Source organism: Phallusia mammillata, chromosome 1, assembly GCF_965637545.1.
Source record: "Phallusia mammillata chromosome 1, kaPhaMamm4.hap1.1, whole genome shotgun sequence".
Taxonomy (NCBI): Eukaryota; Metazoa; Chordata; class Ascidiacea; order Phlebobranchia; family Ascidiidae; genus Phallusia; species Phallusia mammillata.
Window position 1 is genome coordinate 9,258,968 of NC_137252.1, and position 24,052 is coordinate 9,283,019.

The 24,052-nt window shown below is 38.0% G+C and overlaps 3 protein-coding genes across 3 annotated transcripts; all 3 read right to left on the minus strand.

Annotated features, from left to right (window-relative positions):
• Positions 1-9,685: 9,685 nt before the first annotated feature.
• On the minus strand, positions 9,686-12,443 carry LOC145225630 (sodium- and chloride-dependent GABA transporter 1-like). Its single transcript, XM_080092231.1, has 8 exons — positions 12,432-12,443; positions 12,268-12,371; positions 11,700-11,793; positions 11,494-11,637; positions 11,147-11,284; positions 10,628-10,837; positions 10,108-10,284; positions 9,686-9,789 (listed from the first exon to the last, which is right to left on the minus strand). Exons 1-8 carry the CDS (start codon positions 12,441-12,443, stop codon positions 9,697-9,699), a joined length of 972 nt encoding a protein of 323 aa, XP_079948357.1. The 3' UTR covers positions 9,686-9,696.
• A 612-nt stretch (positions 12,444-13,055) lies between these two features.
• Positions 13,056-14,611, minus strand: LOC145225791 (sodium- and chloride-dependent betaine transporter-like). The gene is made up of 3 exons (XM_080092243.1): positions 14,322-14,611; positions 13,675-13,806; positions 13,056-13,075 (listed from the first exon to the last, which is right to left on the minus strand). Exons 1-3 carry the CDS (start codon positions 14,482-14,484, stop codon positions 13,056-13,058), a joined length of 315 nt encoding a protein of 104 aa, XP_079948369.1. The 5' UTR covers positions 14,485-14,611.
• A 3,653-nt stretch (positions 14,612-18,264) lies between these two features.
• LOC145225948 (sodium- and chloride-dependent GABA transporter 1-like) lies at positions 18,265-23,549 on the minus strand. Its single transcript, XM_080092255.1, has 12 exons — positions 23,337-23,549; positions 23,144-23,275; positions 21,753-21,993; positions 21,317-21,449; positions 21,083-21,217; positions 20,923-21,026; positions 20,389-20,482; positions 20,180-20,323; positions 19,825-19,962; positions 19,292-19,501; positions 18,999-19,175; positions 18,265-18,553 (listed from the first exon to the last, which is right to left on the minus strand). Exons 1-12 carry the CDS (start codon positions 23,497-23,499, stop codon positions 18,476-18,478), a joined length of 1,749 nt encoding a protein of 582 aa, XP_079948381.1. The 5' UTR covers positions 23,500-23,549; the 3' UTR covers positions 18,265-18,475.
• Between the last annotated feature and the right edge of the window lie 503 nt (positions 23,550-24,052).

Here is a 24,052-nt window from a genome sequence, read left to right on the forward strand (position 1 = left end):
ATCCGGACAAATGTTTTGGTCCAAACGGGTCCGGATCACCCGAGGTTTACTGTAGTTTAATTATAGTTAAGTGATGTAATATTCCACAAAGTTTAAACTCTAAACCACAATATGGAAACTTTTTGAGGGACCCAACGGGGCACGTTCTTCCTAACATGGTTTCAATCAAATTTAGACTGTGGATGTTTAGTCGCTTCTTTGTGTTTGAATGACATCCAAATCATGCCACTGAAAACCCAAACAAAGTCGTTGCATGGTTTCGTAGAATCAGAACGAACGTGCGGTTTGCTGCTGGTAAACTCTTTCTCATTTTCGTGCCATTACATAAAGCACGATTGCATCAGCCCCCGATTGTACACTGTTTTTGTTACAAAACTTTGTGGTGTATCTTTTGATCGCCTGGCCGAAACATAGCGACACCGAGCGGCTGTTGTAAAACGTCTAATAGGTACAATTTAAGTAAGAAATTTCTCAAAAGAAGCAAACCGCGTATGGATCAGTGAAGTTGAGCAGTTAATCGGCCTGAACAATGGTTACCATACTTCGTTTACATTTACAAAACTTCGTTTAGTGTTTTCCTGCGTTTTGTTGTGACTTTTTATAGTATCACATAGGAAGGAGACGACAATTAACGTTTAACGCCTTCGGTTGGTCGTCACTCGTTGAGGCGGGGTGGGGCCTCTACATACTTTAGGAAAGTAAAGATAAAAAAACGAAAAAAAAAACTTTGATTGATCAAACTCTTTTATACCTTTTTTTGCTTTGGAGCATAAACACTTCTCACGGTTTGCTAATGCATGCAGCTGCAATAGCAAAACTCCATTGGCAACAAACAATCATTTAAACTTGGTCGCCAAACAATGATGTCAAACTGCGTGGAATAATAACGACTTCTTCCTGTCACGGTAACAGTCATTGGTGCAAGATGTTGACTCCCATTTGGTTTACATAATACCCCAAGTGAATAATGTTTACTGGTGTGGCCCCTTATCACTGATGATGGCATGTACATTTGCCGAAATATTTGAACCATAAAGCATACCGCTTTTTACTTCTATGTGGACCGTTATTTTTATCATTAAAATTACTGAATAATTCTTCGCACTAAAATCTGAAGAAATATTTGTCAATTTTGTTTTTTGATCTCTTAAGCAATTTTCGAGGAAATTATTTTCACTCAGTAAATGAACCTAGCGTAAAACACGTTTTTAACGTACACGTAAACATTGCTAATCGCTCAAAGTAACCATTATCCGTTAAAGTACAGTATCGTTGACGTCAAAATACGTTTTACCCGCTTATGGTCAAGTTGGTAGACCCGGGTATTTTTAAAGGCCTGGTCATTCCGGTTCAACATATCTTGTGTGCTGTTTTCGGACACATTAGAATACCAGTAGTTATTTTCACTAGCGCTGATGGTTGAGGTGGAAGCTTTAATGTGCATACAGTACTTTCCGTGACGTACACGCTGACCAGCTGAATTCGTCACAACCTCGGCTAATTCTTTGAACACCGAAACTTCTTAAAGTGCTGAGCGAAGTATTGAAGTGATTCAAAGCTTCCGGTGGCATCATTACCGCAATCAGTCTCACACAATGCCTGTCTAGTGACGTCAGGCCTTTAATGACGACATACACGCGCTCATGGCGAATGCTGATTGTTTTCTTGGCGAAGTACCTTCAGATCGTTACCGGCGTCAGGCTATCGAAGTGAACATATTTTGCATTCTAGATGGCACAGGGCACGAATCCCAACATTGTCCGGATGTGGATGTACAGAGGCGAGATTTAAACACCGTTGTAACCCAAACACCGTGCTTTGTTTTTGAGCGGAGAGTATTGTTTGTGCGGATGGGCGCTATACCCGGTATTAACATAGCGATGGGGGCGCATATACACATTCAGGTGAAAATTATTAGCCGCGATAAAAATAAGTTAATTATCCTGGCAATTAGGCGAGTATATGTACATTTTCTCGATTTCATTGGATTGGGTAATTAAACATGTGCGCTATGTCTGATTCGAAAACACGAAGTTTTGATGCCAAAATAGTTTCATAAAATACGTGCACCATAAGTACTACATGAACAATAATAAAACACTGGTAGTCAAAACAAGTCTTTATTTAGTCTATGTGAAATGCAGCGACTGTTATCGTTTATAATTATCACTTTGACATTTTACCCTAAACTTTTTCGGCGATTTGTTATACATTTTGGCAATTTCGAATGATAAAAATGATGTTCCACCTCTTGTGTTATATTTGGTTTCTTTTAAATATAAATAGAAACAGTTAATATAATCCTACGGATGTACGACCGGAGCAGGAAAATGTATAAAAAAATGCGCACACACCTTGCGAATTCCTTTCAAACTAAATTTGCCCGCAAAAGATTTTTTGGTTTGCAGTAGTCGCTACCTATCTGGGCCTCGGGCATTTCGAGTTGCTGGCCGATGACAGTATATTGTGGTTGATCGCATTTGACGTTGCGTTTGTTGTTGGGTCGCTTTTTGTTTGTCAGGCTTTTCTCTTTTTCTGCACGATCTCGTTACCTAATGCGTCTGTTAAACTCCTTTGGAATTCCAGACGTTTGTTTGTTTATACGCAGGAACGCTCAGATACAATAAATGAAGCTTTGAAATGATAATAAAAATGCACATTTCGTCATATGTCGAAGGCAAGGCAGTTACGCTTTATCATTCCGTGCCAAAGATAAATGCCATCAAGTGCACGTTTGGCATCTTGCAAGTGAATGTTTTGCAAAGTATGAAGTCCTCAAAATGATATAAATCAACTTTTTTATATTTTTCCCGGCGAATTTTACCAAATCTTCAAAAACATCAAACATCAGGTTTTAAAATCAAACTCAAATATTTGAGTGTTGGAATAGATTGAAGCAGTTAAACTCCCAGGATTGGTATAAAATTTAATATCCAAACTAACTCCAAATATAGAATTGTGGCAGGTTTTCGGCAAACTCCACTTGTGGTTGCAACGGTTTGTGGAATCAGTTTACACGTGCCAAACAGATTAACGTATAATGATGCAATTGTCAGCTAAGCATTACCATCATCTTTCGTGACAAACTCTGACTTCACATTGATGGATTAGCGTTGATAAGTTCATCGTGTTGTTTACGTTTTTTGTTGTGTTTAAAGCTTATACGCAGCGTTAATTCAGCCGATGCTTACGTAATTTTTCGTTTTGCCATTAAATTGTTGTCTGTGCGTTTGTACCGCTTTTAAAATTGTGTTTCAGTTTTAAAATACAGCTGATTTACAAGTAGGGTTTTAAACAGGATGCACACATCTTACACACTCTGTATAGGTCTGTCATTTCGGTTTTACAATAATAACACTTACCCCAACAGACATACCAACAAGCTTTGCTAATACCACGACGATTGCAATCAAATAAAATGTTTGTGCTTTTTCTAGCAAGGATGATTTGCACGCATTCAAGTAATATTAAGGCGTGCGTAATAAAATCTTTTGTGACGAGATATAGAAGTGGCAAATTATGCTCTTTTGATGTGCAAAGAAGCGCCAATGCGTTTTTTTTTGTGCGGCGACGAGCCCCGTCCGTAACAAAACAAACACATACTTGAAGAAGGGTGCGAACTTCCCAAATAAGCAATGAATTCTAACTCCCGGCGCATTATACCAACTGAAGATAAAGCAGTCGTTATTTTTGCGTGAAATTCCTGTGAAGTCGTCTGAATCGCATCAACAACTCAAATTTCGTCACCGCGTGAACCAAAAACTGCCCAACCGATTCTTTGGGCCACGTGCTGCCTCGGGGCCCAAGTGCCTTTCAAGAACCTGTGTACGTCACTGTGCGACGGACGACTGAAGGCAACGTAAATGCAAATGGTGTCGGAAAGCACGCGAAACATCTGCAAGAATTTTCGGTTCCGGTTTACACCTTCAGCAGTTAGGGGTTCTGTAAAACGGGTGCGTTACATAAGCATCTTTTGTCAGTTTACGTTTTGTTTTCATTGCCCAAAGAAATGTATACCTCCACTCCACCATCGCAAGTATAAATTAAGAAACCGGTGAATGGAAAACATGGATAATAGAAAGAATAAGACAACTAAATTTATAAACAGCCGTCACTTGCGTTATATAAGTTTCAGATGTGTCTTTTAGAAATTGTAACCTGTATAAGTACGTTTCCACGTAACAACCAGACTGTCTTTTATGAATAAACGCTTTTTGCGCTACAATGCAAGTACAAATCGCCGAAGCGTTATAGCAAAATCGCCGAAGCTTTATATAAAAAAAAACTCCAGCTTAAGGAAAAATGTAAATCGTATAGTTTTGTAGAGTAATAAATGATCGTTGTTTGGAATTTTTAAAACTATTTACAAAATATTATAAAACCTATTTTACAAAATATTAAATGTAATCAACAACAATCAAAAGCAAAGCTGCTACGTCACACTTGCAATTCCTTCTTGATCATGATTTTCCACGTGAAGTTGTTATGCCCAGCGATCGAATACGTATTCTGTTACGCATAGTGTTATGACGACATGGTATTTAGGTCATCTCAATGTATGAATGTTGCCGAATGACTGACACCACATGACGATGATGTTACTTCGAGGAATTACGTTGAGTTTTGCTTTGCATACAAATATTATTGCAGGCGTTGGATGACCAATATATCTTTACCACCTTGCATCCAGCCTGATACGCCAAGTTATTATCAAAATGCAATGGTTTTCTGTTATTTTGCTAATCTTGGCCAACTATAGCAAGATGTTGCACCTTAAACATTGCGGCACTAACCAACAAAAACGCAAATAAATTACATTTTAAACATACCGTACCTGTTTGCACAACGTAAGATACTAATTTGACCAGAAGAATAAAAGGTCACGTGACAGGCGTGACGTCACGAGGACACTGGTCATCGAGGAAAAATGATTACAGGCTCGATATGTGTTCACACACCCTGTCACCTGTTGGAGTAGTGTGAATAAAATTCTGCGACGCGCGTAATATGCTCCACTTTTAGATGGACTTATGGCTGATGGCTTGGCATGTAAACCACCCAATGATGTTCGGTATAATTATGTAAGATCGCGGCAACTAATAAGAGACAATTTGTATGTCCATAATCGACTGACATTGTGCTTTCCAATGCTAAAAAGGTAATAGTGCTCTAGGTGCCAAATGAAAGTCCCCGAAAACAGTAATTCAATACACAATTATTTGTGTGGACGGTCTTTTATAACATTTGCTCAAAATTGAACAGTTATCGTGATGAATGTTGCTACAAATTTTCGGAGGCGCATCCGGAGGCGAGAGGATGCCTTCTTGTTTGCATTTCTGCTGATGGGCCGTGTTTGGAAGGGCAGAGATTGTTGGTAACCATAGACTTGTTGACTAACTGGAATTGGCGCAACACCGTATTAGTGCATGTACAAAAACGTTATAGAATCATAGGGTTTAAGGCGGTAACATCTACCGCTCGTTCATCCATAGGCGCACATTTAAAACCACTTTTTCGTTTTAACTAAGTTATGTAACAACACTTGAAATACTTTATGTAACTCTCGATAAAACAAAGGCAAAAATCGCCAACACATCCTGTTTAAAATGTAATTAATTCACGCTTTTGTTTATGCAGATTGAAGGTTCTAAAAATCTTTTAAAAATCGAAACAGTTTAAACTAAAAATTTCTGCACGAATCTTTGCGGTGTGAACCCGCGACAGCACGATTGGAAGTTCGTGCGAATATCGGCAACCGTCTTAAAGGTGGTTGTATTTAAATCAATTCAAGCGTCACTCATTATCTGTGTATGTTTCTGATGTCTTGCTCTTGATGATAAGAAGACTTTTAACCGTGTTTGGTTCTACATTTGAATACAACTTAATACCTGCGTTGTTTGCAGATGGGTACATGCCAAAATCTTTATTTTAAGCAATAGTGAAAATTGTGCTTTTATTTAGGCGGGAAGGAGTTAAAGCAGGAGTTAAGTCATTAGGACATTTTTTTTATGGCGCAAAATGTATAAAAGTTAGCTTAAGTAAGAATATATATAGCCTTGCGCCATTCGTATCACGTGTTTTAACATGCGGACCAAAAACCAACACGCTTATATAATCCGGCAAAATTACCTTAACATACATGAGTAATCGGAAAACCTTTTCGCTTTTGGTCACCAAAAGCCTACGTTTTACTTATTGCTAGTTTGCGGAAAACAACCAACGCATATTTCTTGCCATTTACAAAATCACCAAATGGATCGTCTCCACAGAAGTTCTGAAAGGTTGCAGCGACCTTCTCTTTAATCGGTTGCGGTCAAAATATTGTCCCATACAGTTTTCTTGGTATTCTAAGACTTGACCAAACCCATCCTATACAGAACGAGCATTGTTCAAACATCACACTTACAGTATGAGAAACCGCAGTCAAAGACGCACCCTAAAATTGTTTGCAGGTCTTCGTACAATCATGGACTTATTTTGCCTCGCCTCGCAATAGTTTTTTTAAGAAAATATCTCAGTGTTTATTAAAAAAAACTTTAATGTTATGGTTTGATTGTTTATTTGTTTTACGCAAGCGCTGGCCAAACCCAAACATACATACGATGGCCTGCCCGCGAGCAAGCACTAGAATTTAATCCAAAAAGAGGATTTTGCGGTACCAGCGCGGGCCAACGGAAGAACTATAATGGCCCATTTGTCAACCTAAAATTAACGAAGTAGTTCAAGTGATGCAACATGACTTTAACCGCAGTGGTTGCCACTTTCTCAATGCTGAAATTGTCTGAATGGTTAAATCTGTTTATTGTCGGTTGAGAGATTCCTGTTGACCCAAAATCAATTTTTGTCAGTTGGGTGAAAATGCTTCAGGAGACAAAAGATCAGATCTGCACGATAATTGTCCTTATTACTTGAGATTTTAATTAGATGTAGGAAATAATTCAACCAACAAAACCAAAAAAATCAGCTGCAACAGTTTTGATTCAAAACTTTCAATGATTTTATCGGGATTTTTAACCACACAACCACAAAATTCCAAGATGTAAAGATTTCTTGTTAAAAACGCTTTACGAAGCTTTACATGTTTATTTAAGGGTTTTCGTGTTTTTGCTACATGATGTGTTTGTGCTGTAATCCTTTTAGTGTTGGGCATACGTTTAACTTTCGAAGTTTTACTTTGCAGAAGAGACTGGTTTTGTTCCTAATATTTTGTTTATTACTTTGGGTTTACCTGATACAATCCATACACGGATTTTAACATTCACTTGGCGATACCTTACGGCTCATTTTGCAGAATATCAAATCCTTTACTTATCAGTGCTTAAGACAAAGAACCGCACACATGCACGTTGTCATATGCTAGCAAAAACCGCGTGTTCCAAAGGAGAATTTTCCTTTTCCATTTCAAACCAGTCAAACAGCCGCATGCAGCAGGCTTCGCTATTTTATATCATTTTCGGATGGCCGACTTCCCGAATGCTGATATTTAACACCGGGAATCCGCAATCGCCCCGACTGATTCAAAAGATTTATAGCAATTTTTTTATGAATGGATCCAGCTGCTGTGGTTAAACTATATGACTAGACGTGACAAAATACTATTTTAAACGGATTTTTAAGACATATTTCTCCCGCCTTGTATTAACAATATGTTTGATTCACAATCGTCTTGTCTTATATAATGTTTTCCTAGATTTTTAAATTGTTATGGTGACTCCAAATCCTGTTAAGTTAGTTATTATCTTGTGTGGTTTATTCAGGTGCAGTTTTAATTGTAATAAGTGGCGTATTCAGTCCAGAATGTTTGTAGAAACCCCAAAAAATGTATGCCTCCCAAGACAATTTGTTTGAAATAGGTCCCTTGAGTGTTTTTGTGGGTAGAGCACGGCCCCTTGCCGCTAGACCAGTGGTTCCCAAACTTTTTCATATTTTTTTCAAAACGGTCCCTTTGCCATTATTTCGAGGGCTCGCGGTCCTTAAGCCTAAATGGGTATTTCATAAAAACGAAAGTTGATTGCAGGATTTTAGCTAGTTATGCAAAATTGCGCATAACACTCATCCAAAGACAGCATATGACACCACAAACAGGACAAAAACATTACGATTGTGCGCGAACAATTGCATTTTTGATAGTTGTCATTCAATAAAGGCCATTGTTTAGCAATGGAGACAGTCGATTCTCAATTCTACTTTGATTTAAACTTATTTAGTGGCACAAACTGACGCCAAATAAGATTATAGAATTACTTCAACCGCTTCGCGGTCCCCCCAAAATTGCCTCACGGACCCCTAAAGGACCGCGGACCCCAGTTTGGGAACCGCTGCGCTAGACTAATAAGTTTTGTATTTGATGTGCAACAAACTGAGAATAAGAATTCCATACCCTTAGTTGACGAGAAAACCTTGTTTCAATGCAGTATTTCCCTGACACAAACTATCTTTTCAACTTCACACTCTTAACACCAGCTGAATGTACAAAGGGTGTTTAGGAAATAAGATATCTGACAAATTGCGGCGGACCAAAAGGTCAGTCCCATAAGGTAAAAGTCGTCTCTGCAATTTGCTTGTTATTAGTTGGTTGGGCAAACCCCGTTTGCCCGTGTGCAAAGGTAAACACCAAAATGCTATAGGCTAAGTAGGCTAAAGTGGCAAATATCGAGACTGGGTCCAGAATTCTCTTAATATGTCCTCAATATGTTTAAGCGTATGTTGAGGATATGATGTAACATAAACGCTGCTGGTCCTGGTTCTTTGAGGCGCCGCAAATATTCGGAGCTCGAAACTACGAAAGAGAAAAGATCCGAAACCAGCTACCGATTTTAATTAGGAAGAAAAACTTAACCCAATTTTCCGGACTTAATTTCCCACCCGACAGACATTTCTCCCTAAGAGCTCTCATATAATTAATGATGCGTCCAAAATGTATAATTTATAACTCTCTGTCGCTACTTGGTGGCGGATTTGGTAAACCTGTCGCGAGATAACCAGACCAAAAAAACAGAAAATCAAGCAAATAACTGCTCCATTGTATTTCGAAACATAAGAAGTTCCTGATAATGCAAATAATTCAGTCTCGTCATTTTTGTTCAAGTACATACGACACAAGTGTGGGTTGTTTTTTTGAGCTAGCAATGTATCTGTGATAAAAATAGTCTATTACGTTTCGATTTTTTGCTTATGCTATTTCTCTTACATTGTTTTCAGCTGCAGCAGAGTTCATAGTTATAACTACTTTTTATGTTACAGAATAAAAAACAAACACGAGTTATTTCGAGCAACCAAACAAGTATTTAGTCGCGTTTACTGTTTGGCGTCTTGTTTTGCATTTGCGCCTTTACTCAATTTGACGTTTCAAACATTTGCGTTTTTTTTGCCCTTGTGTTAATCCATTTCGTTTGAGAAAAACGCGTAGCGTTGATCTGGGTTTGGTTGAAACAGTAAACACTATAATGCAGGTTTGTACAAAACCAAGATCATTGTAATTACCTTCCCAATAAACTGACCGGTTAATTCGTTGCAAAACCGTGGATAATGTCTTTTAGCTTTTTATACCCGTTTGCATGTTTGTTGCTGTGCTTCTATTCTCAACAAAACTTTTGAAAACTTAAAGTCTTCTAGATTCATATTAAACTTTGGTATTACGATCCTGTCGAAACATAACAGATACATAAGGATTTTTTATTTGGACTCTTCAGCATGTTACAATGTTCTTCCACAATCTTTTACTGTGAAGGGCAAATCTTCTTGCTCATCAACCTTCCTTTCGTCTTTACAAGGTTGGGGCCGAAACAGCTGCAGGAATATTATGGTACAAACATTTAAAATTCTGTTTTCATGCTTACCAGTAAAAATTTCTGCTTCCCTTAACCATGCAGTAAATTCATAGGTTATGATATTAACTACCAATTTGAATCGACTTTATATGATGTACAGTTGATAATTGACTACTCACGAGGATCACCATCATGCCCAACGTTTTATAGATTTGACAAAGTAAGTGCGAATTGTTGTTTTTTTCATTAAGATCTACGTTGATTTATCAAATATAAATTTTAAACGTAACTCTGCAATTGTTAACACAAGACAACATGGCAACGTATGATTTTTCACCTGATAGATGTCACCTCCAATTCTGATTGTTCGTACAATTTTGTAAATCGCATATCCAGGAATAAATACGAAACACGTGACACTGATCAGGTGACCTACAACTTCTGTCCACGGGGGAAACACGTATTCGTTGTATTTCAGAGGTTCAATCGTGGAAATGTAGTAGATTGATAATAGCTGTGGCAAACAGTATTTAAATGGTTTGACCTAATAGTAAAGTGGTATATTTACTGCCAGCAAGAGGGTAGTCTGAGAGGTAGAACTACTAACGCAAGAACTCACAGCAGCATATTTGCTAATTTCGGGTAGGTGGCGCAACGGAAATATTTTAAAAGCAGTTTGTGTAAAAAATGACGTAATCCTATCCCAGTTTTACTGTCTTTAAAAAAATAACTGTGCTTTTTACACCCACTATCAGCATTTAGCAAACCGTATGTGTTGTGAGTTGGTAGCTCTACCTCTTTAAAAAACGTGTTTGCTCCTAAAAACCACTTGAGGCGTAATAGTTCAAACTATTTACCGCGGTTATTGCAGGACTGACAAACTTCCATGATATCTTGAGCCATAGTCTTCTTCCCCGATAATCTCCGGTCATTTTGACGATATCTTTCCAATATCTTTCGAACCCGTAAAACCACGCCACCGCCACACACTCGCAAGTTGTGATCAAGAACCAACACCAACCAGAGTTCGCGTAGCGATTGAGAAGCTCAAATACGTAGACTCCTCCCTGACACAGTTAGGAGAAAACGTTTTAACTGCACGTGTGCCTTTAAATGTTTAGAGTGTATAAAAACGCCAGGATATTTAGATAAAAAAACTGTTGGAAGTTTTTATAAGAATTAAATTTGTTTTGAATATGAGAGGCAATCATAATGACAAGTATATGCAATTTGGTTAACTGTGATAGTAAAGAATGTCCAATTTAAATCCAAGTGAAATATTTTATAATCTTGTTTTGTCAAAATTCCAGAAAGTTTTTCAATTTTTATCTACAAAACGTTGTTGTCGCACGAAGAAAACAGCTTGCTCTTTTTACCTGTGTCATCATTGGTAAGCCGAGAAGCATGAGACAGGTGCAAAGTAAGGCTTGTGAAATCTCTCTTCCGTATCGATGTTGGCGTACACTTCTGACGTTATCCATCACCACTGCTATAATCGCCTCAAGCACGACAAACTATAAAAACAGCTGAAAAGTTTCAGTGAAACCTTTTGTGATAAGACTCTTTGGTTCCAGCGTGCTGGGTCGTGAAATACCTGATCTAAGCAACCCAACAATTTATTTAAATGCAAGAGCTTAAACGCGTCCTAGCCGTCAGTGATTCAGCTTATAATCTGAAGCAGGCATATATTGGAAACTTTTCACATAAACCCAACACAAAATACCTGTGAATCAAATCCGAGCAATAATAGTGTCAGGAAGAAAAGTGCGCTCCACAACTGCGGAAACGGAAGAAGTGACAATGCTTCAGGATAAGTAACAAACACAAGACCGGGTCCAGATGTTGCCACATCATGAATTGTTGCGTTCTGCAAATAGTACGGTTTAAACTGCATTACACTTTTATTGAATGAAGGAATTGGACACTTACTTGATATGTTGCCATATAACCAAGAGTTGAAAACACTGCGAATCCGGCTATAAAACTTGTTAGAAAGTTTCCAACGGCTATTGCAACAGCATCTCTGACAAAAGTATTAAACAAACTATAGTGTTACAAAGTTTATGACATTAAAATCCCTGTACATATCAAGTTGTGTGACCACCATTAAAGTTTCTATACAAATGCATTTTAAATTAAGTCATCAAGTTAAATTAAGTCATCAGAGCAGTGAACTTTAAGTGCAGCCCGGCTGTATATGTTTTCTTTGGTTTCCAACTTGAATATAACGACCGCACAAGGAACACCCATACACCCAAACAATTTTTGTAATGTATTTATCACCGTATTGATTGGTGGGTGAGGAATTATTGAAAAAGTGGTTTTAATGGACGCAACTTGCCTATGACGCGTTTTCAGATTTTGCAAATCGAGTTTAGCATAGTCCATTTTGAAGAAGCGACCAGAATATAGCGGCTACAGCAGTGACCAAAAATGACCTCGAGATGGAAACCCATTTATTTATCACTTTAAACACACTTATAATAATGTATATCACCTCCAAAAGTTGTGATGATAATTGTTGTAACTTCCGAGAATAATCAATGTGCCCAATCCAGGACCATTCGTGTAGATAACTTGAGAGCATGCTCCTACCCAAGTCTACAGGTAAAAAGGATAATTTACTAAAGGGCTTGAAAGTAAATGTTCGAAATATTTTACCGAAATTTCCATTAGCTTTTCGACTTGGGGTGTCAGATAGAAATATATTCCACGCCAAGCGCCCTCAAGTGTCGCACTTCGTATTGTTATAACCACGATAAGAAAAACTGGAAGTGTGGCTGTCACATAAACAATCTGTAAAACAGATGGAAACCTTATGGGTATATGCTTTTCTTGTGAACTCCAAAAAGTAGTGTTTGTGTAATAAGTCTTTACTTTACAATTTCGTTACCTTGGAGGTCCATTTGATGCCTTTAAAGGTGCACAAATAGAAGAGGACCCACATGATAACATTGTAGAGTACCAGATCCGATCTCATGCTTCCTACTTCATTGATGTTTGTGGTAAGGTTTAACACCTCACTTCTGCATGATGCAATACGAAATAAGCTGTTGCAAAACGGCAGTCCGACATGCACATAGTCTATTAAACCCCTTTCTGATCAGTCAAGATATGTTTGAGATCATTGGTCACAACTTTTGCGCAACATTATCATTGTCCTTACCTACAGACCTGAATTACTGACAGAGTGGCGTGACAAACTATTTTTACTGTCGTTGGTGTGATTTATTTCTACATCAACCCAAACTGGACTTACAATTTTAACACGAAGTCATTTCGAAGTCACTGAGCAAATGCAATACCTGCAAAGCACACACTTTTTAAGATAATGTTAAAGCGTTTCTTAAAGCGAACAACCCTTTTGAAGTATGTTTCTTTATTCATCACTAAATAACAATATACCAATCTGTGCTACAATTAAAAAGAGAAATTCAAACATTTGTAACCAGTATACCGGTCTTGTTATTAGGAAAATATTGGATCCTATTGTATTTTTTGCACAGGACGTTATGTTAGCGAACATAGGAAATGATGTACAGTAGCCTGGCTATGCTATAATGCAATGTAGCTGCACTAATTGGTCGAAACACTACAAGCATCCAAATTATCACTGTATCGGTACATTGCTTTTATGTTCAACTTCGAACACGGTACCCCTTAGTTTGGCTGCTTAATTTCACAGTAAATAAATTAAAGTTTAATCATGTAAGAAGGTACTAAACTAAAGGAACTAAATTCGTATTGGGTGCAAAACATATAGAGAAGACAACAAATGTACTTGTGCTGCTATCATGTACGTACCAAAATACCATACATTTATCTTACTCGTGTCGTCTTTTGCACAATACGGTTTTAACAATCCATCTCAGATATATCTAACAAGTTTTTGTCATATAGTTACCTTTGAAAATAGGGACTTCTGACCAGCTTTTAACCAGTCCACTTCGCAACTTCTGACCCAGAGAAATTTCGAGGACAATTAAAGGAACGGCAACCAATGCTCCGAATATCATGTATGCGACAAGAAATGCACCTACGGAAATATTTCAACTAGTGATGCACCGAACCTGCTTAAAAACGCGCGGACCAAAACCGAATATTCGGCCATGAGGCCAAACAATTTTGTCCGAATCAGGCCGAACCTAAAATCCCCTCTCGTATGGTTGTTTTTAACTGAACCTTGTGTTATTGATGCGAGTGAACTCAATTTTGACAAACTGAAATTACTTTCACAATGCGTGAGCTTTACTAAACATCTAACATTTTGCAGACAACGTGGCTCGTATTTTATAGATACAACAAATAGTTAATTTATTATGTTTTGTATAGGCTAAAATGAATTTAAGGCGTTAATTCCATGCCATAAAAAAGTTCGGTTTCGGTCGAATTTTCAAAAAAAGTTTGGGCCGAAACCGAAACCGAAACATTGGAAAACAACGGATTCGGCCGAAATGTTTCGGCCAACCGAAACCTCGGTGAATCACTAATTTCAACCAAAATACAACTCTGCATGATAATAACCAAAATACAACTATTATTTTGACTTACCTCCTCCATATTTGAAACACATGTACGGAAATCTCCAAATGTTTCCTAAACCGATAGCGTATCCCAATGCAGCAAACATGAAGTCCCATGGTTTCTTCCATTCTGGTCGCGGTTGGTTATCTTCGACAAATCGTTGCTCATAGAATTTACCAGAGGAATGCATGATATATTTTTGCTTCGAACGTGTAATATTTAAAACCTAATGAATTATAAACTGAGTTGTTGCCTCCTTTCCTCTTAAAATATCATTGCCTCTTAAAAATTATTGCCTATTTTTTTGCTTATTGGCGTCAAATCCCTTCAGTGGCTCCATCTAACCACGGTTAAGAACGACTGTTTAAGGTATTTAAAAGTAATTAGTCCCGCATGCTGTGAACACTGCTGGGTTCATAACGCTGCTCAAATCTTTTGACTGTGTCAACACAGTTGTTCAATGTGCGTTTCTTAGCACATAGCCTAGACCAGCTTACAGCAAACCCCTTGTTTTGGGTTAGGAGCTGAAACTTACAGACTGAATCGTGTCATATGAAGTACCAAAAACTTTATCCTTTCTGACATATGGCATTCAAATTCCAATGTTTGCAAACGTTCTGGAGGTTTCTCTGCAACAAACCATCGTTAACAAATTACTTTGAACTATAGTCGACATGCTGAAAAATCTTGTGCATTTGGAGGCCATTAAAAACATTGCAAAATCTTGCTTCTTGCACACCAGCGCACGGCGGTTTAATTCGCTAGAGTCAAAATAAGCGCCTTGTTCATGTGAATCGATAATGAACCAGGTATTTTTCTACTTTAACTAACGCAACAAGTCAAAACAACAAAACTGACAAATAAAATTCCATACCAATTCCATGTTTACCGATGTGTTTAAAGAATACGATTTGCAACTCTCCAATACTAACTTAAACTTTAGTTTAAGAAAAAAGGTCTCTAGCCAAACAGATCGAATTGTTTTGTGTTACCAACTGCACATTGGTGTGTATCCAATTATTAGCTTTATCCATCAGCTTCACCCTCTAAGGTACAAACAACACCTGTTGCAAAGTAGGTCTAGGTAGGCTACTGCAATTTCCTCATTCATCAAACTGACAATTAAAACGCCATTCACTTCAGGAAATCCCGTCGGTGTTATGAGGATATACAACGACGAGAAAGTTGTACAAGGTGGCCTATACAGCAAATATGTAGACAACTAGCCTACTAATTAATGCACAAGCTTGCATTAATTGATCATCTGGGCTTGCATGAACTGGCAATTTACTGCCGAGACGATACTATAGCCTACTGCCTAATATTTAAATCAAACTTTAAGAAGAAAACGATCTTGGTCACGACATAAACATAATTACAATGTCTTGTTCGCACAATAACTCCTACATAGACTGAACAAGAAAAATATCTAGAAATAGTTAAAACATTTTTTTTGAACAAATTAAATGTTCTTCCACAGATATTAGCCATAAAGTTCCACCAAGCCACTGTGGTAAAACCGTGCTTCCTATCGGGTTTGGTTTCATTTTCCCGCTGCACGATCTTCTTGTTTCAGAGACTTTGAAGAAGTGTTTTTATCATTTTTGAGTAAGTCTGCAAAAACAGTGGTCGGCAACCGCCGGGCCGCATACTTTTTCTGGTTAAATGCATTTTAAAACATTTTGCCCATGTGTCCCGGGGATGATAAACTAATTTTTCATTGCTGAATATCATTTGGCGTTTCATTGCTGAATAGGCGTTTTCATTGCTGAATATCATTTGTTTTTTGAACGCCGGTCCGTGATAAATTTTCAGTTTCAAAACGGTCCCCTGTACATAAAAGGTTGCCGACCCCTGTGCTAAAAGTCAACCTGGCGTTTTTTTGTTTCTTTTTTGTTTTTGTTTCATTGAAACTTGTACTTCCTTTATCCCGAAGCTTCTGTGATAGGAAGTATTTGCAAAAAGTGGATGTAGCTGATTCAGTAATTAATGGACTACCTAAAGCAGTGGTCGGCAAACGCCGGTCCGCGAGAAGTTTGTTACCGGGCCGTATAGTTTCCTGGTTAAATGCTTCGAAACAATTTCCACGTGTATCCCGTGGTTGATAAACTAATTTAAGCGTCGTTATTGACAAGTATTTGTAGTTTTTTGAATGCCGTTACGCGATATAATTTCAGTTTCAAAAACGGTCCGCAGTACAAAAAAGGTTGCCAACCCCTGACCTAAAGGATGCAAACTTCAGAGCAATGAACATAGTTGATGAAACTGTTAAGGTCAAACGGAATTAGAGTTTCGTTTTCCCTCTCTTGCTGTTATAAGAACGACTGTGTTGGGTAGCTGACATTACTCTGATAAACACGCCCCGTGTAGGATGTCGAAACGTCGATGACTTGTTTACATTTCTCGAATGAACATTTCTCTATAAGAAAAATTCTATAACCATTATAACTTTAAACATTTTCAAATTGTGAGTAAAAAAAATCTTCGCTTGCCATTTTTCTGCGCAGTAATGCTAACGCTAATGGTGTATGTTTTGATAAGTTAAACAACTCCATGATATACATTGCATCTCGCATCGCAAATTGCAGAAATCGTCTAATACGGGGGTGTGCAACCTTTGTTACTGTGGGGCCCAACACAATTGCCAAATTTAGATCGCGGGTAACTAAGTCAAAAGTCTGTGTCAAGTGACTTATTATGATTGTAGCAAAAACTGCAAGCTAAAGCACGTTTTCTCGCTTTTAAGGTATCGGCCGTTATACTGCCGAAATATCGGACGAGTACCGATACTGCACATAGCATCAGGTATCGGCGCCGACACAATTATACCGGGGGCCAGTTTTATCAAATGTTTATTCGCGGCCCTTAATTGAATTGTGCTTTTTTGCGATTTCTAGGAACTGGCGTCAAACCTCTAACAGCTTTATGGAGATTTCAGCGGCTCTATCACACCCAAGATAAGCACCATGTTTTGAACACTGCTGGGTATGTTGCACTCCTAAAATCATTAGACTGCGGCAACATTTTTACTTTGCGCGTTCTTAGCACATAGCTTAGACCACCAAACTGCAGTTTGGTAAAAACCGTTTGTTTTGCGTAAAGAGCGCAAATGAAAAACTGGCTCTTAATTTACTCCAAGTACGACGAACTGTAAGTGATGTTTTCTGATTTATCTCATTGAAAGTCCAATCCTTGCAAACATTCTGGAGGTCCCACTACAGCGAACTCCTGTGACCAGATTACTTCGAAACAGCTATTCTACTGATTACACGTCGACATTCTGGAAACATTGTGCAGCAAGTCGGAGGGAATAAAAACGCTGCAAAATCTAACCGCATTCAAACCAACGCCCGCAGGTTTGGCTTTCCAGCCAAAAGCGCGGCCTTTTATAATTTATTTTTGTCAGACGATAATGAAACCAACCAGTTTGTCTTTCACCTAATGATCAGATCCCAGACTTATAATTCAAAACAAGTTAAATGTCTTTGAACTAGGAATTTACTTTAATCTTTGTATGTGGTTTGTAAACGGACACTTTAGCTTTGAGACCCAAGTATAAATGGTCTTTTTATGGTTTAGCACCAACTATGTAGACCAGGGGTCGGCAACCTTTTTTGCACTGCGGACCGTTTTTGAAACTAAAATTTTATCGCGGACCGGTCTTCAAAACACTACAAATATTTAGCAATAAAAACGCTTAAATTAGTTTATCATCTCCGGGATACATGGGCAAAATGTTTTATAGCATTTAACCTAAAAAATTCTGCGGCCCGGTAACGAACTCCTCGCGGACCGGAACCGGGCCGCGGACCGGCGGTTGCCGACCACTGATGTTTTCAATTTTTAAGTGAGAAATTGGCACGCATCAACCCAATTGGGTCAAAATCTGAATAGAATATTGTTGTTTCGTTTTACGGATCCTATCATATATGGTATGTATACATCAAAAATTGTTTTCTTTGTCTTTGTATTTAAGCTAAACACGAAAGACGCAAAAATGTTTTTGTTTATGCCACTGCGTTTTGTTTTTACCAACGGTCCAATTATAAATGTATTTGTAGATTTTTGCGCAAGAGCAGACATAAAGCGAATGTTTAACTTTTTAACGTCAAATCAACACCTTGATCTCAATTGAAGAAAATCAAATAGCAAGTGAAGATGTGGGATCAACGTGCAATGTTTTATTCTTTCACTCGAAGAGCTAAACCTTCTTGATCATCTTCCTTGCATTCGTCTTTACCAGGTTTAGGCTGAAAGAGCTGCAAGAATATTTTGTTAGAAATATTGAAATGTGTCCACTCCATAGACAATGCACGTGTACATGTGCATAGCAAAAAAATTGGACGGGACAACAAATAAGTTCTACATTCGGGTTCAATAGAATAAACCGTCTCAATACATTTCGGATTTTTCACAACTTATTATATCAACCTTTAAAAATTGTGACTAATTTGTATGTATAGAGCTCCTGTCATCCATACATCGTAAAACCACCTTGTAATAACTAGTAAGCTTAAGTTCATGGGATCTGATATTAACAATCAGATTAACGGCTATCTCTACCGGTTTTAGAGCTTCGCTCAAGTAGGTGGGCAAATTGTTTTTATCATTATGTGTGGTTTTATCAAATATGAATTTCAAATCTAACTCTGCAATTCTTAGAGCCGACTGAAGAAGTCTACTTTGCAAAGCATAGTCTTTTACCTGATATATGTCATCTCCATTTCTGATCGTTTGTACAATTTTGTAAATCGCATATCCAGGAATAAATACGAAACACATGACACTGATCAGGTGACCCACAACTTCTGTCCACGGGGGAAACACGTATTCGTTGTATTTCAGAGGTTCAATCGTGGAAATGTAGTAGATTGATAACAGCTGTGACATTTCAAAATTGAGATAATTTGACCCCATTGTGAAGTAGCATATTAAATGCCAGGAAAGATTTTTTTTGCTGGAAAAAATACCACTTGAAACTATAATCGATATTTTACCGCGGTTATTGCAGGACTGACAAACTTCCATGATATCTTAAGCCATAGTCTTCTTCCCCGATGATCTCCGGTCATTTTGACGATATCTTTCCAATATCTTTCGAACCCGTAGAACCACGCCACCGCCACACACTCGCAAGTTGTGATCAAGAACCAACACCAACCAGAGTTCGCGTAGCGATTGAGAAGCTCAAATACGTAGACTCCTCCCTGCCACAGTTAGAAGAAAATATATTTAACTGCGGGTTTGCATTTAAATGTTTACCGTCAGGTTATTTTGGTAAATATGTATTGGATGATTTAATGTTTTGAATGTGCTGCAGCGATGCAGTATAATGATATGTAGGCTATTTGCAGTTTGAAAGAAAATCTTGTAGATTCTAAAGAATCTTTAATTTAAATTCAAATTAAACTTCAAAATATCGGGGATGCTTTCTAAGAAATTCAGGATTCCCAAGTTGGTTTATCTGCAGAAATATGTTGTCATCTCATTAAACAGTTTAGAAGTAACAAAAATACTTTCTTTCTTCTACCTGTGTAAGCATTGGTAAGCCAAGAAGCATGAGAAATGTGCAAAGTAAGGCTTGTGAAATCTCTCTTCCGTATCGATGTTGGCGTACCGTTCTAACGTTATCCATCAGTACTGCAATAATCGCCTCAAGCACGACAAACTATAAAACAGCTGAAAAGTTTCAGTGAAACTTTTTAAGTTTTCTTTGCTTTGCTTCCCGCCTGTTGTTTCTTAAAAGAACCGATTTAAGCAACCTACTAGTTTATAGTTTATCGCTTGAACTCGACCAAGCCGTCAGTCATTCAACTCTCGATTAAGCTTTTGATGTGGACCAGGCTTAAGTTGGAGACTTTCCACAAAAATCAAATACGAAATACCTGTGAATCAAATCCGAGCAATAATAGTGTCAGGAAGAAAAGTGCGCTCCACAACTGCGGAAACGGAAGAAGTGACAATGCTTCAGGATAAGTAACAAACACAAGACCGGGTCCAGATGTTGCCACATCATGAATAGTTGTGTTCTACAAACAGATGTGCGGTTTGATCAGCAGAAAGCTTTTATTGAATGAAGGAATTGAACACTTACCTGATATGTTGCCATATAACCAAGAGTTGAAAACACTGCGAATCCGGCTATAAAACTTGTTAGAAAGTTTCCAACGGCTATTGCAACAGCATCTCTGACAAAAATTTGAAACAAACTATTGTGTTGGAAAGTTAAGTTCCAAGTTATTTTAGGCTCGCTGTTTTCTAAAATTGTATTGTTGCATGCCGGTATGTAAGTTAAATCATCAGAACAACGACCTTTAAGTGGATCCCAAGTGTAGGTTACTTTTGGATTCGAATTCTTGAATACAACGGCCACACAAGGAACACCCATACGCCCAAACAATTTTTTGTGATGTATTTATCACCGTGTTGGTTGGTGGATAAGGTGCTATTGAAAAAGTGGTTTGACTGGACGTTAATTAAGTAAAAATACCTGTGACGCGTTTTCAGAATTTCTGAATCGATTTTGGCAAAGTCAATTTTGAACAAGTGAACTAGAACATACCGACTATAGTTGTAACTCTAAGTACCCGCGAATTTAAAACCTAAATTACTTATCATGATATATCACCTCCAAAAGTTGTGATGGTAATTGTTGTAACTTCCGAGAATAATTAATGTGCCCAATCCAGGACCATTCGTGTAGATAACTTGAGAGCAAGCTCCTACCCAAGTCTGCAGGGAAAAATGATAGTTTACACATGACAGGCGAATGCTTCAATATTGGTTACCGAAATTTCCATTAGCTTTTCGACTTGCGGTGTCAGGTAGAAATATATTCCACTCCATGCGCCCTCAAGTGTCGCACTTCGTATTGTTATAACCACGATAAGGAAAACTGGAAGTGTAGCAGTCACATAAACAATCTGTAAAACAGATGGAAAACTTATGAGCCAAATTCTATTTTCAACAACCCCAAAAAGTAAAGCTTGCGTAACCGATCGTATCTTTACAATTTTCGTTACCTTGGAGGTCCATTTGATGCCTTTAAAGGTGCACAAATAGAAGAGGACCCACATTATCACATTGTAGAGTACCAGATCCGATCTAATGCTTCCTACTTCATTGATGCTTGTGGTAAGGTTTAACACTTCACTCCTGTATAATGCAATCGGAATAAGTTGTTACAAATTACGTACTTGCCTGTTTGACATGCAAAAATAGTCAAAACCCATCCGGATAAGTCAAGATATGTTTGAGACCAATTTAACTTTGCGCACCGTTATACATTATTATCGACCTTACAGAGAGACATGTCAAATCAATTGTTTTTACTGTCGTAGGTGTGTTTTATTTTCTACATCAACTCTAATCGGTCTACTCTAAATAACAACATTAAATCATTTCGTTTGTTTTTAAATGTAATCGGGCGTTTGCTATTTATAGTCTTTTTATTCTTACTTCCAATATTCAGTGGCTGCAGATATAGTTTTATTTTTCTGCCCATGAGTGTGATTTAAACTTGAGTTTAGTTGCATTTCACCAATCGTTGTGCACGCAGCTGTGTTCCAGGGATTGTCGCATGAAGCCCAGGGGAGCTTTGCAGAAAAACTTTTGACGAAAAATTTGGTTGACCACACCAAGACGATAGGATAAATGAGCTTCATCAACAACTGAATCACCAATTGAGCGAAGGCAACACCTGCAATGCACACACATTCTAAAAATGAAGCTAAAGCTATTCTTGGAGCGAGCGACACTTTTTCAAGTATGTTACCAGTGGTGGGATTCAAATTTTTTGTCGGGTTCTATCACAAAAGTCATATTTTTCAGCCGGTTCTGTTTACAAAAAGTCCATTGACAGTAACCAGTAATGCTAACCGGTTCGCTGATAGAACCAGTGCGAGCCAGCTGAATCCCACCACCGTATGTTACTGTATAGGGTAACCACCAAAGCAGTTCGTAATATCCATAGCGTACCATGTCGCCTAAAGCGCCGAATCCATAACATGGAATATAATACAACAGCATAAAGCCCCGGGATTACCCAGAATTCGACAGTTTCAAGCGCCTAAAAGTAGACGGATCGGGTGGTATAAAACAAACCAAAAGCACACAAATCAGTATAGCGGTCTCGTCATCACAAAAATAATGGATCCTATAGTACTTTAAGAGAAAATATTATCTATTATTTTGGAATTGGTAATAGCGACTTTTTTCCGACACAAGTGATACTACTTCAATAAAGGAAGCATAACTTATTACCGGCTTCCCTTTCTTTGAGTGGATCACACTTTGATGAAACGCGGTAATTGACACTCATTAAACAATATGGACAACAACACCCTTTGGAATTTTAGAAAACCCAAAATATTTTTACTAGAGCGTTTGTACAGTAAAGTTCGCTTAAACCAAGCTGCAACTACAATGCTCAATGTCAGCGAAAAAAGTTTTTGCATGTAGTAGCAACTTCGTTACGTGAAAATTAAGCAAAAATTACTAAATTACAAGTCGCACAGTAAACTGCTTCTGTTGTTTGGTTGAAGCTCAACGGGTCATCTGTTAAGAATTTTATATTTGATAGTGGCATCCCGAGTCCGAATCAATTTTTGTCTCATGGCTTGACGAGTCAAGTCAAGTCTTTTCATTGCTGAGACTCAAGTCAAGTCAAGTCAAGTATTTAAAAAAGGTGACTTTAGTCGGACACGAGTCGAGTTACTAAATCAAATCTCCCAATCACTGCATACACGTAACAATTAATGCCATGGATTCCTCTTACTTACGTCGTGTTTTGCACCGTATTCGCTTGAGCATCAATCTCGGATATAGCTACAAGTTTTTGTCATAATTACCTTTGAAAATAGGGACTTCTGACCAGCTTTTAACCAGTCCCCTCCGCAACTTCTGGCCCAGAGAAATTTCGAGGACGATTAGAGGAACAGCAATCACTGCACCGAATACCAGGTATGCGACAAGAAATGCACCTATGAAAGCATTTCAATGCTAGTACAAGCTCTCTGCATGATAACTGTTATTTTGTCTTACCTCCTCCATATTTGAAACACATGTACGGAAATCTCCAAACGTTTCCTAACCCAATAGCGTATCCCAACGCAGCAAATATAAAGTCCCACGATTTCTTCCATTCTGGTCGCGGCTTCTTTTGGTCAATAGATCGTTGTTTATTACATTTATCCGATGAATACATGATAAAATTTATACGCCTCTCACGCGTAAAGTCTAAAACCAATTGACTGATCCGCCTATAGTACAATTCATTTTAACTTTGCTTGAGCTTGACAGTTCCTTCTTGTCCAAACTCGTAACGTTAGTCTTTAAGCTTTTATTCACTGCTATCAATTACATTATTGTTTTTTGCGGTTTCAAGGTATTGGCATCGAACCTCCGGTAACTTTTTGCATATACCTGAGCCTGTATTAAACCCAAGTTAAAAAGCAGGTCTTCAGAAGCAACAAGGTTATACAACTGCTTATGAGATGTTTTGAACACTGTTGAGTATCTACCACAGCCCTCTCAAATTATTCAAGTGATCAAGACATTTTTGTAATACCCATTTTTTTATACGCCAGTGGTTCTCAAACTTTTTCTGTTGCGACGCCTCTGGAAAAGTTTTCTGGTCTTGCGACGCACCAGCAAATAAAAGTTAGTGAGAAAACTTATTATTAAAGTTGTGTTTATTGATACAACCACAAAAAGCCACGAAACGCAACTATTCTGCGACGCCCTTGGAAAATTGAAAC